Raw genomic sequence first — 12,777 nt, 5'->3', positions numbered from 1 at the left:
AAATCAGGTCCAATAGCAGCGAAGTGTTAGCAAGTTTCCCTCCTGAGGACTTATCAGAAGATGTACTGAATATGGACTTAGCGACCAAGTTAGATGCCTTGGTCTCCTATGGGACGTTGAACACGATGCATTTACTTACCAGTTATCAGACGATGTCAAACCGTTTACAAGAAGAGGAGTCTTATCCACCATAAACAGCATATATGACCCCCTTGGGTTCATTGCACCAGTGATTCTTGGAGGCCGGATGGTTCTCAAGAAAGCCATGAACAGTAAAGTGGACTGGGATGATCCTCTCCCAGATGACTTACATGCTGAATGGGAGAAATGGAGAAGATCCCTATCTAGCTTGGAATCCCTCAGAATTCCAAGAATGTTTGTGGACATACAGAACGTTACCAGAAGTGAGCTACACACTTTCTGTGATGCGTCTAAAGATGCCATAGGAGCAGTGACATATGTTAAGCTGTACAATGTACATGGACAGTCAAACTATGGATTCGTGATGGGCAAGTCCAAATTAGCTCCTCACCACAGCAGCACGATTCCACGGTTAGAACTGTGTGCAGCAGTACTTGGAGTAGAAATTGGAGGATTTGTGGCAGATCACCTTAATATACCTACAGAAGCATGTTACTTCTATACAGACAGTCGAGTAGTTTTGGGCTACATATACAACAAAAGTCGACGATTTCATGTTTATGTGGCTAACAGAGTTGACAGATTCAGGAGAGCCACCTTACCAAGCCAATGGAACTTTATCGCTACAGATTGCAATCCAGCTGATCGGGCAACCAGATATCAAGGAGCTGACAAAATTGCCGACAGTATGTGGTTAAAAGGACCATCCACGCTTCAGTGTCAAGGACAAGACTTCAGTCTCGTCAATCCAGATGAGGACAAAGAACTTAAGCTAAATGCTCTTAAAACAACTGTGTCCAAAAAGGAGGGCATAGGTTCAGAACGCTTTACCAGATTTTCATCATGGCCAAAATTGGTGACAGCGATAGCTAACCTCAACAAGGTGGCTATAAAATATAAGAAAGACAGTACCACAAAAAACCCTCTCACATTTTACAAGGAAGCAGAACAATTTATCCTGAGAACAATTCAACAGGAATGTTACTACAGTAAGATCAATTGTCTGCGCAGTGGCAAGGCCATACCAGGGAGCAGCCCCATCGTAAGTCTTTCTCCAGTACTTGATGGTGAAGGAATATTGCGAGTTCGCGGACGCCTGGGACGTGCCAATCTCCCTACAGGAGAGAAGACACCAGTGTTAGTGCCTGGAAAGCACCATATAGGTAAACTACTTGTCGTGTACCACCACGGATCTATTTATCATCAAGGGCGACATCTGACTGAAAGATCCATTCGACGTGCAGGTTATTGGATTACAGGCGGAAAGCGTTTCATATCTTTCATCCTTCACAGCTACGTACAATGCCGAAAACTCCGAGGCAGGGCAGAATACCAGAAAATGTCAGATCTCCCGGCAGAGCGCCTCACACCAAGCCCACCATTTAGTTATGTCGGGGTTGATGTATTCGGTCCATGGACCATTGTAACCAGGAAAACAAGAGGAGGCAGTGCGAATTCCAAACGATGGGTAGTCATGTTCTCATGGCTAGTGACACGCGGAGTGCATATTGAGGTCATTGAAGAAATGAGCTCCTCCTCCTTTATAAATGCCCTACGGAGATTCATAGCTATCCGTGGACCAGTCATGGAGTTCCGGTCGGATAGGGGAACTAACTTTATAGGAGAGACTGACGACTTAAGGATTGACACAATCAATATTGAAGATGGACCTACCAACCGTTTCTTGTTTAACAGTAGAACTATATGGAAATAGAACGCTCCTCATTCGTCACACATGAGCGGTGCCTGGGAACGAATGATTGGAATCGCACGCCGTATACTTGACGCAATATTCAGCAACCTTCCTGGCAAAGGTTTAACACATGAAGTTGTGTGCACCCTGATGGCAGAAGTTTGTGCAATAATGAACTCAAGACCCCTTGCAGCAGTATCCTCAGATCCCGACTCACCAACCGTCCTGTCCCCCACATCAATACTCACCCAAAAGACAGGTCAGCGTGTAGAGTCTTTTCGACAATTTGGAGTTAAGGACATGATGAAGTCACAGTGGCGTCAGGTGAAAGCTTTAGCAGAGAAGTTCTGGAACCAATAGAGGGACAGATACTTGACAACGCTACAAGCGCGCCAGAAGTGGAACCTTGAACAGCCCAATCTAAAGAAAGGAGATGTTGTGTTGATGAGAGACATGGAAGTTCCCAGAGCGCAGTGGCCAATAGGTGTCATAGAACAGTGTTTTTCGAGTCAAGATGGCCGGATTAGAAAAGTGTCTGTGCGTGTGATTAAGAATCAGAAACCCGTTGCTTACACTAGACCCATAACTGAGTTGGTTTACTTGTTTGGTGAATCATAATTGTAAACGTACTTGTAATTGTGAATGCTTCATTTGAGTTAGTTTATGTGATTTCTAGTAGAAATCAAGCGGGGAATGTAGTGGAACAGTTTCATGAACGACTTGTCTATTACTGTTTAAGACATTTTACGTACGAGTTATGTATGTTTGTTATTGAAAGTAAACTGCACAGCGTGCACACGCTATTGTACATGCAACTTAAGCAACTAAACTACAGTCCACCATAGAGTAAGTTAAATTAACATCAGAGGTCACTTATCAGTTATCATCACCTTTTAACTCATACACATTTCAAGTTTAATGATTTATTTACTATCAGAAAACATATATTATAGTATACGTAACTCCCGCAATTTTTGTAATCGTAACTGTGTCGTTTATACATTTAATGTTTGTACCCAGTTTGTGATGTTCATTATTTGTTTATTGTAGTATTTTACCTCTTCCGAGAGTCTGTGGAATAAACTATAAAACGCACAAAATAGTTATACATCACAGCTAATGTTACTATAAATAGCACAACTTCAAAGATAAACAAAAAAAACAACAGTGTCGAAGTAAAAGCTTCTGCAAAGCCAAATAGTTATACAGATATTCATGTTTTGTCAAAGCTATTGTTGGTTTTTTTTAATGTGAATATATAAAGCGACGATTTTTTTATAAAAAATAATAACGTGTTTTTAAAACATTTGGACACATATTCAATGCGCATGAATTTCAATGAGCTACAGACGTGTGCCATAATTTTACGGCAAAAATGGCGGCGCTCAAGCGTGTAGAAAAGTAAACAAGTTTTAATGAAAACTGGCCCTAAGATGTGTCTTAACGAACTGTCCAATGGTGTCTTAATCGAGAGGGTTATCATAGACGTGTTGTGAAGAAGAAAGTCCATGTGAGGGAAGTAAACAGAAAAAAGCGATTAGGGTGATGCCGAGGTACGCTGAACTGGCGTTTAAACGATCAGTGGGATAGAGTGATTTCTCTGATGAAAGTCAGGTTGTTTTGGAAAAAAAAAACGTATTTATCCATGGCGGCGCAAGGACGGGGCCGAGTCTCCAGACTGTATCTGCCCCGCCCCCGCCCCCACCAACACTCCCCCACCCCCAACCAACACTCCCCCCGTCTCAACGGAAAATCTCAGTTATGATATGGTGGTGCATAACATACCAAGGTGTGGGCACAATTATAACTGTAAATAGTACTATTAATCGTTGTAAGTACATAGAAAGCCTTTAGGAGAACTTGTGGCCGTAATCGCCACCCATTTTCACAACTAGAACTTTCTATTCCAAGACAAAAATGCCCCAATCCACCGCGCTCAAGATGTCGAGAATTACAAAGCCAGGAATTAATCTCCCTGTTTGACCATTTAAAATAGAAAATGTTTGGCTAAAACTTAAACTAAAGTTGCAGCAGCGCGTGGAAACCATGGTAAATGGTAAAAATGGTAATGGTAAAAAAACGTAATATTAAATAAAGGTAAGCAATTATTGACTTGTTATGTCGTTGAAATGTTTACATAACGCTTCACGCTTGAGGGCCGCCACTTTGATTTTTGCTGTTAAAATATGGCACATATCTCTACTTTACAAAGCATATGTATTCGACTGCAAATCGAAAAAAAGTTGATTGTCAGTCTTTACTACACAATATTTGCATAATGACATCCTAAAAGAACCCTGCTTCCAGTTATTAAGTACTTCGATAATTTGTTTGCGTTGCATGCGTTTAAAAAAAAATAGATTAGTGATTGAATATAACAAAGATTTGATTTCGGTCAAATGATTTTTTTTTTCAGGAATGCGTAGATAGCTACATAAACATTATAACCGGATTTTCTATAGGAAAATCGGGTAATTAAAATGTTGTAAATGGTATAAATAGTGGATGGATGGGCGACTGCAAATTCAAAAGGGTAGTACTTTCCTTTTATTCCGGATAACTCCTTCTATAGTTTTCAAGATTGGAAGAGGTTATTTTGAAGGGGGTGGCAGATCAACTGTCCATATATCAGAGATGAGCATATTACTTTTATTTTAAATTTTTGATTACATGTGCGAAAAATAAAAAATGGAAGCTGTTGAACATTTTTGCATAGGTTACAATCTTGTAATAGGGTATGTCCGATCGCTCCTCCGTTCAGGATAAAACAATTTTTTTGTTTGCAGTTCAGTTGTACGTACATGAAGATGTGTATATTACTTTTTGTTTTGTGAATTTATTAAAAAAATAAATTTTAAAAGTAAAATTTTTTATGTATTATCCTTACCAAATGGCGAGATGTGCATGTCTAAAGTAGTGGTTTGACGACTCCAGTGTGGACAAATACAGGTGATGCTGTTAAAGCTTACAAGTCTAACAAAGGTATGTTAGTCTACTGAATCTATTATTGCAAAGTTGATAAATCTGAATTAACTGCTTACTCTAAAAGACAGTATATGCAAATTTTGTTAAACCGGGCGTTTAGGATTTCGAATTTTAACAACAGGGCACGCTTTCCAACGGAATCCGGATAGGGCCATGTAGCTTACTATCGCACCATCGAGATTTGGGTCGATAGTGCAAAGACGAGATAATGCAATGACGATGAAGCGATGGTGCGAAAGCGCGATGACAATGATGCGATGGTGCGACAATGAGATGATGATGGTTCGATGGCACGATGAAACGATAGCGATAACGCGATGGTGCGATATCGATGACGCGATGCTATATCGTGTCATCGTTAGCTCTCTATCGCCATTGCTTAATTGCACTATCGCTCTATCGTCTATAATGCGCATGCGCTCGTACCCCGTACTATATGTATATGCCTTACTGAGTATGACTTTAAAAACCGAGACTATAAACGTTTTGGAGTACGTTCTCCGCTGAGTTTGCTGGAAAAAAATAAGGGAAAAGTATCTTCGGTCTCTGTAGTAAGAAATGCTCAGTAACTCATGTAAACAATTCTAGCATGAAGGCAATATACAACAGACTGTATTCATTATTTAAAGATTTACTCTTTATATTCCTAATATGTAAAAATTTGACCCCCCATTGTGGCCCCACCCTATCCATGGGGATCATGATTTGAACAAATTTAAATCTATACTACCCGAGGATGCTTCCACACATGTTGCATCTTTTCTGCCCAATCGGTCTCTGAGAAGATCTTTAAATATTTTTTCTCTATATATTCCTGTGTACGGACAGACAGACAGACGCCGGACACAAAGTGATCAGAAAAGCTCACTTGACCTTTCAGCTCAGGTGATCTAAAACGTGTGGAAAACAACAGACATACTGACGGACGCAGAGGAAATTTATAGTGCTCTACGGTGAAACCGGTAGGGGACTAAAAAAAAGTCAAATAACAAAACCAGGATTACATGTCAGGACCTTCAATTGTCGATGATGTCGGATTTTAAAAAAAGTATAATTTTGTTCAAATTGAATAAGTAGATTTAAAAAAAATTACACTTACACACTCATATACATGTAGTAGGAAAATCGAGGTCACAAATTGTCCAAACAACACAATACAAACTGCTGTGCTCAATCCCATGCCGCCTATTCATAAAATGCGAAGTTATATCTATTGACAACAAAAAAAAATAAAACCGCTCAATATGGCCATAGTTACGATCGATAGGACTACAAAATATCTGAGATATGAACTTTGAAATATGTAAGGACCTACACCTCCTTACAGCAAATCGGGAAAGGAGAGGAGATACGTTCATTAATTTATCAGAACAGCTTTCATCTAGATGTGATACTTGTGTATCCTTTCAGAGCAGATTCTGATGGTAATAATGGCAATAATGCAAAATAAAAATTGTCTTCTCACTTAAAAATACTATTATCAATAGACATGGAAACCCCCTAATGAACCTCTATACTTGCAAAGACTATTAAGTTGTAATGTTGAACAGTTTATCTTATCACCCGGGGTTTCCGATCGGTCGTTGTTTAAGGATTATGTTTACTCAGGGTTTGAGATCTCAAAAAATATTTTTCAAAGTTCAATATCTGAAGTCCAAAGTTTGTTTAAAAACATAAAATAAGAACGTTATTAACAAATATCGATATTTATATCCATGGTTTGTTTATTTGAGGAAGATATGCTCCGACAAAGGTAGATTAATATTAAAACAAAGGAAATTCGGATTAATTTTTTCATTTTTCATTTTTCTTTTTTTCGCTTAAAAACTTTCCGTTGCAATGTATTTGCAAAAGTTAAGTTTCTATATGTTTTTCATATCATTTTACATATTTTATGGTTGTATTTACTCATCAAATTACAGAATGAAAAATAAAATTCGCTTATAAGTTATCAAATCTCTGTGCACTATTTTTGTCAGCATAATTCGGCTGTCCCAATGGCTCTTCCGTTAATTGAACATTACTCGTTGAATAAGGCAGATATTTTTTAAAAAAAAATCATGTTTTTGGAAAGAGAATAAATGTTAAAAAACATAAATATAAGCATTGAATCATTATTTTTTGAAAGATGTGGTCTCATAACTGCAACGGTGTGTGCAAACAAATTTTCATAACACGCTAGCGCGCGTTATTCAATTTGTATGCACACACCGTTGCAGTTATGAGACCACATCTTTCAAAAAATAATGATTCGATGCTTAAATAACGAAGTAATTTTAAGACCCCGCTGGCAAACTTTTAACGTATTTTATCATATTTTTATTTAAAACTTCGTTGACGATACATGCAATTTTCAGATGCATAAATGTATTATACTCAAAGTCATATTCTATACGTATTTTTTTTAAGAATTGAGGTGAAAGATTTATAGTGATATTTTTATTATAAAATGACGGCAATAATACTGATTTTATACTTTACGATAGTTTAAAACACTATAAGCTGATTATTTCATATCGAATATTCTATTAATTATATTTCTTACAAATTCGTTATAAACGTATTACAAATTACGGCTAAATCAATGTTTTTTCAATGGTCCCTTGAAATTTGTTATAAACGAGTTTTGTTGTATAATGAAGTAAACAGTGTATATAATGATCTTACTATTGAATATAAAAGATATATCGATTCATATCGGAAGAAATTGACCTTAAGTCCATTTTTAGACTAAATTGGTCTCCATTAGAAGTCTCAAAGCTAATATTTATGGATTTTTTTTCAAAGTTAAACAGTTTATAGCTTAAATCATCATTTCTAAAGATTTAACGTAGACCTGATGGTTAATTTCTAAACCACACCGCCTCCTAATGTACATTATTTATCAGTTCGATCTTTATATAGATTAATTCTTTTTAATCGTCAAATGTGTGGCTAATACCGACATCGAATGTATGCAAAATATTTTGAAGATTTTTCTCTTGGTTGAATATATCGTGCTTATAGTTTTTAATTTTTATTTGCCATTTTGCAAATGATTACATTTTTTTTAAAAAGGATGCACTTCTTTAACAACAATTTGAAAAATCTTTAAGAATTTGAATATAGTTGTTGGTCTCGACCAATCGATAAACTGGGCGTGTCAAGTTTGGTCCTGTCAGTTTCAGCCGCCGTAAATTTCGACCAATCAATAAACGGGGCGTGTAGATTTCAGTCTGGCTGTTTCTATAGAGCTATGAATTAACTATATGGTTCCGTAATAAATAGAGGGAATACTGCTTGGTAGATGTAAATATAAAAAAAAATACCCGTATTGACTAATGCATGTACCAATCGAGCGAAATAGGATATTGAAGGCATTGAATAATCTATGCATGAATTTATAAGTTTACAACACTCTCAGTGATCAGCTTCATGTAGCCTAAACAAAAAGATATACAAAAAAAAAACATTGACGCAAACGTCAAATGGGCCGCGAAAATGTAATTCTTGTATGAATCATCATTGGTGGCTAACTTTATTTTACATATCATTAATTGTTATCTTAGTTTTACATGCCATTTAGCAGGGAGAATTAATTCTAATTAAAAGCACCTTTAAGTTGATTTTAATCTTTTTTTATCATTGCAGTCTAAGTATAATATTATTTCAAAGTAGGAAAATATGCCTTTCTGATTGGGACGGTTTTATTGTAGTAATTAATGTATGATGAAAAATATATAAATAAAAAATATAAAATTAGACACATGTTTACAAGTTGACAAGAAACCCGTGTTTGTGTTCAAGTGAATCTACATAATTTGTGATATTTAGTGATATTTGTAAGATGGTTCTATAAGTTGAAAAGTCAACAATTGAATAAAAAGCCCATTCAAAAATATTGTCTGGTTAATATTTTCTATTAGTATTATTTCATACCAACAAAAAGTCCAACATATTAAATCAATGTTAAATCAAATTGCATAACACATTCGTTGTTCATCAGACTGTCGGTCCAACAAGAAAAGTTGTTAGACCGATACATCAACTAATGTTTGTCCAATCTCAGAGTAGCGGACATATGAATGGTTGCCTCTTGAATTATACTTGCTTCTGTGGTAAAGGGAATAACAAAACAGATGTTGACGGGGATTTGGGTAACATATGATTTGCTGGAACTTCAGACACAAGTGTTACCCTCGGCCTTTATGTCTAAAGGTTCAACAAATCACATAATAACTATTATGAATACTTATAACTTATCTATACTACTATATTAAAATAATAGACTCGAATTTTTGGTCTTTAATACCGAGAAATCGTAAGAGTACTGTCTTTTGTTTTATATATTTTAAACATCATTGGTACTTGAAGATTACCAATTTGTTTTTATTTTTTCTCAATCAAGCTTCGCTAATTAATAATCAACGAAAATGCTTTTAAAATATCCGGAAATCATCTGGATTTTTTTGATTTTACAATCTTGCGCATGCGCATTACATTCACGTTTAATCATAGGAGGCTCTTTAGTTTATGTTTCCACAATATCACATTTGCATGGATAAACTCAAACACATGTAAATTTTCATTGAAATTTTGTCATATATTCTGTTCATTAAAGGAAATACGGGAGATAACTCTAATATAAAAAATCCGGAGAGTTTCAAACGTCGACATGGTGTGTAATTTCGAAGCAAGTAAAAAACGTTGGTGAAAAAGTGCTGACTTTTTCATTAATATGAATTAAATTTTTAGATGAAAGATATTAACAGCCTCAAAATGGTTTGAATATGAATAATATAACTATTATTTTTAATGCACCTTTATTAATTTTCTCTAAAATCGTTTCTGAGCGATTCTGATATTGTTTGCTATATTACGGGTATATGGGAGGCATTTTAACTGTGGCGAGACGTCGCCACAGTTGGATTATTCTAACTAATTTAAGCAGAATGTAATGGAATTAATAGCATTATTGCAGGCTTAAAGCTTGGTTATGTAAATGTCAACAATACGGTGTGTTGATGTATCTATTTCGTTAATATCCGATATCATATGCAATGTCAACCCGTGCACGCACGTGTCAAAGTCTAGTAACTAATAAATAACTAATTTCACAATTTTTACTTCTTTTTCAAAACTGCAAACCAATTGTTACAATATTTTACCATTGTGATATTCAAATTGTCTAGGACAGAAATTGTGAAAATAATCGCACTTGCGATAGGGATTCAGACCCTACAATGGAACCAGTATGGTCTTATTGTTAATGTGCATTTAATCTTAGAAAATCCCTTCTTCCACTGAAGAGGAAGATAAACTTAATGCATTGATATGATGTCCATGAAGCCCCCTACCTACTGTTTACCCTTATAACTGTGGTATTCGGGTGGCTGTCAAGTCCTGTGGGCCTCTTGTTGATAGTTTGAAGATATATTTTACATGCAAAGAAAATGGATTCTGATATTATATCATTTCATTGAAGAATAGATACTTCATATCTTAAACAGATGTCTACATAATTGCAGATAACTACATTTATTTTTATCACCCTTTAAGTTGAGGAAAAAGGTAGTAACCTTGACCTGGCCTTGATGCGAAAACATTTGATTAAACTGAAAAAATCATATGGTTATATATATATATTTTATATATATTTTATATATTTTATATATATATATATATATATATATATATATATATATATATATATATATATATATATATATATATATATATATATATATATATATTGAAACACAATAAAATCCACAGTGGTCGGCGAGTTATAGATAAAAATTAAATAAGAAAACACGAAAAACGTTCAATATAGCTTAAGCTATATTGAACGTTTTTCGTGTTTTCTTATTTAATTTTTATCTATATATATATATATATATATATATATATATATATATATATATATATATATATATATATATATATATGATCTGTTTGTCTGTGTCGAAATTTCATGATTTTTTTTTAATGTCAGAAGCATGTCTAATAACGAGAAGACTCCTTCATTAAGTATATGAGAAATTGATTAAGTATTTCAAAATATTTTAAATTTAATGTTTCAGGATAATTTTACTATTAAGAATTGTTTCTATATATTTTTTGCAAAGGGCAGAGAACTCAAAGCAAGAAAACCCTATCAAATGAGTCAAGTAATAATACCATAAAGTCTAGTTTAAGATATTTTCCATTAATGGAATAGGGTTACTTTTTCAACAGATGACAATATTTAAGATTTTTACAATTTTAAGACGGCTTTAGTTGATTTTTTTGTATGACATAGAGCAGATAACTTCAAATATCAGCACGATGGGGAAATTAACATATCTTGTCAATGCAATTCCAGTAATAAAAATCACTCTTTGCTTAAAAACTTATGTATAATACGTAAAAAAAATATTTAAAATACATTACCAATAAGGAAAATTTTAAAAAAAACTAAGAGATACTTAATTTATGTAATAATGCTGGATAGCTCAATATTTTAAAGTTTAGTGTGATCATTATTTGTTCGCCGAATGTTTTATGTCTCACTTTCGTGCTAGTCTGTGTATTCAATGGGCTGTTCTGGTCATTTTTCTTAACACCCTGTAATGTTGATAAAGTAAACTGTTACATGTATGAATCCTGTCATAAAACCATATGTACATGTTTGCATTTTGCATCTGTCAGAAAACCAAAAACCGACATGTTCAAATGTAGCTGAATTTGTTTTTTTATACAAAAAAGAAACAAAACATCTTATTTGTTTATGTTTACATGTACAAAATTTTAAAGGTAAAATAGAGGAAATGACATTTCATTAAGATCTCAAGTGAAGTTGATTAATATTATTTTCACTTGGAATCTTAGTATTTATCTGTATTTACTAATTAACAGCTGAACCTGAATTATATACGGCATTAACAAAGCTCAACTAAATATCAATCTGTTCTTTGGGCAAGTTACTTACTTATCTGAATGCTATTATAACTTGTAAAAAACTTGTATACATGTATTTTGAAAAGAAAGGGAAAATATGAAATGCCATAAATAAATGATAGAATATTTTTTAGAGTATGGTGATCTAGATCTGCACATTATTTATTGTCACAACATATTTTATTAATGATTATCATTGTTGTTTTTATCAAATACAGAGTAAATCAGAACTAATGTATTAACAGCAAAGTAATAAAATTAATCGTTTTAGTCATTTCCAAATTACCTTTAATAGAACGTTGTGTCATTAAAAGTGTATTACATCAAGACAAGAACCATAATTCTTTACTTTAATACTCTTACATGTACATGATTATCATTTACTTTTAATTAAGTAATTTGTCCCTAATTCCTATTTCCATCACTGTTTGCTTAATTAAGATGGCTCAATGTACTGTAAAAGTTTTTCAAACCAGCAGAAAAACGACTTAAGTATGTTATATAACATGATGCAAAGGAAGTATACAAATTGAAAAGGTGGAAAACAATTTTTGGGGGAAGTATTTTCTAGTGATTTAAGTATCAATATACTACCAGCCAAAATAAGAAACCAGTACCTGGGTGATATTGTTAATAATAAGTGAGGGTTGTATAAACAACATTTATTTGATGTTAACGTTACGAGTCAGAATTTTTTTGAAAACTCTCATTTCCGATTTTTGTTTCTTGTTTTTTTTTTTAATTAACTTTTTGAAAAAAATAAATACCATTGAAATCAAGAAACACTGTGTAAATTTTATTTGTAAAGCATATATAAATTAGTCGAGTGGTTATGCATAGATAAGGTTCTGACATTTTTGATTGGGTTCCAATCCCGGAACAGTTGAAATTTTTTATGTCTTTATTTCTTTTAATCGCACGAAATGGTAATATACAAAGCTTTTTTGAAAAATTTCAGAAGTAAGTCATTTAAACGCTTGTTAATGTGATACATTGCATGAATGCTTATTATGTTTTCAATATAACCTATTGTTTGAAGT

The 12,777-nt window shown here is 33.9% G+C and overlaps 1 protein-coding gene across 1 annotated transcript in view; it reads right to left on the bottom strand.

Moving 5' to 3' along the window:
• LOC128185077 (uncharacterized) overlaps positions 1-5,999 on the bottom strand; it is a 31,814-nt gene extending 25,815 nt beyond the window's left edge. The window contains exon 1 of the mRNA XM_052854752.1: positions 5,919-5,999. Within this exon, the coding sequence (XP_052710712.1) occupies positions 5,919-5,999 (81 nt within the window). The remainder of the gene's footprint in view (positions 1-5,918) is intronic.
• Between the last annotated feature and the right edge of the window lie 6,778 nt (positions 6,000-12,777).

The sequence above is a fragment of the Crassostrea angulata genome, chromosome 5 (assembly GCF_025612915.1).
Source record: "Crassostrea angulata isolate pt1a10 chromosome 5, ASM2561291v2, whole genome shotgun sequence".
Taxonomy (NCBI): Eukaryota; Metazoa; Mollusca; class Bivalvia; order Ostreida; family Ostreidae; genus Magallana; species Magallana angulata.
This window is presented reverse-complemented; position numbering and strand designations above follow the sequence as displayed.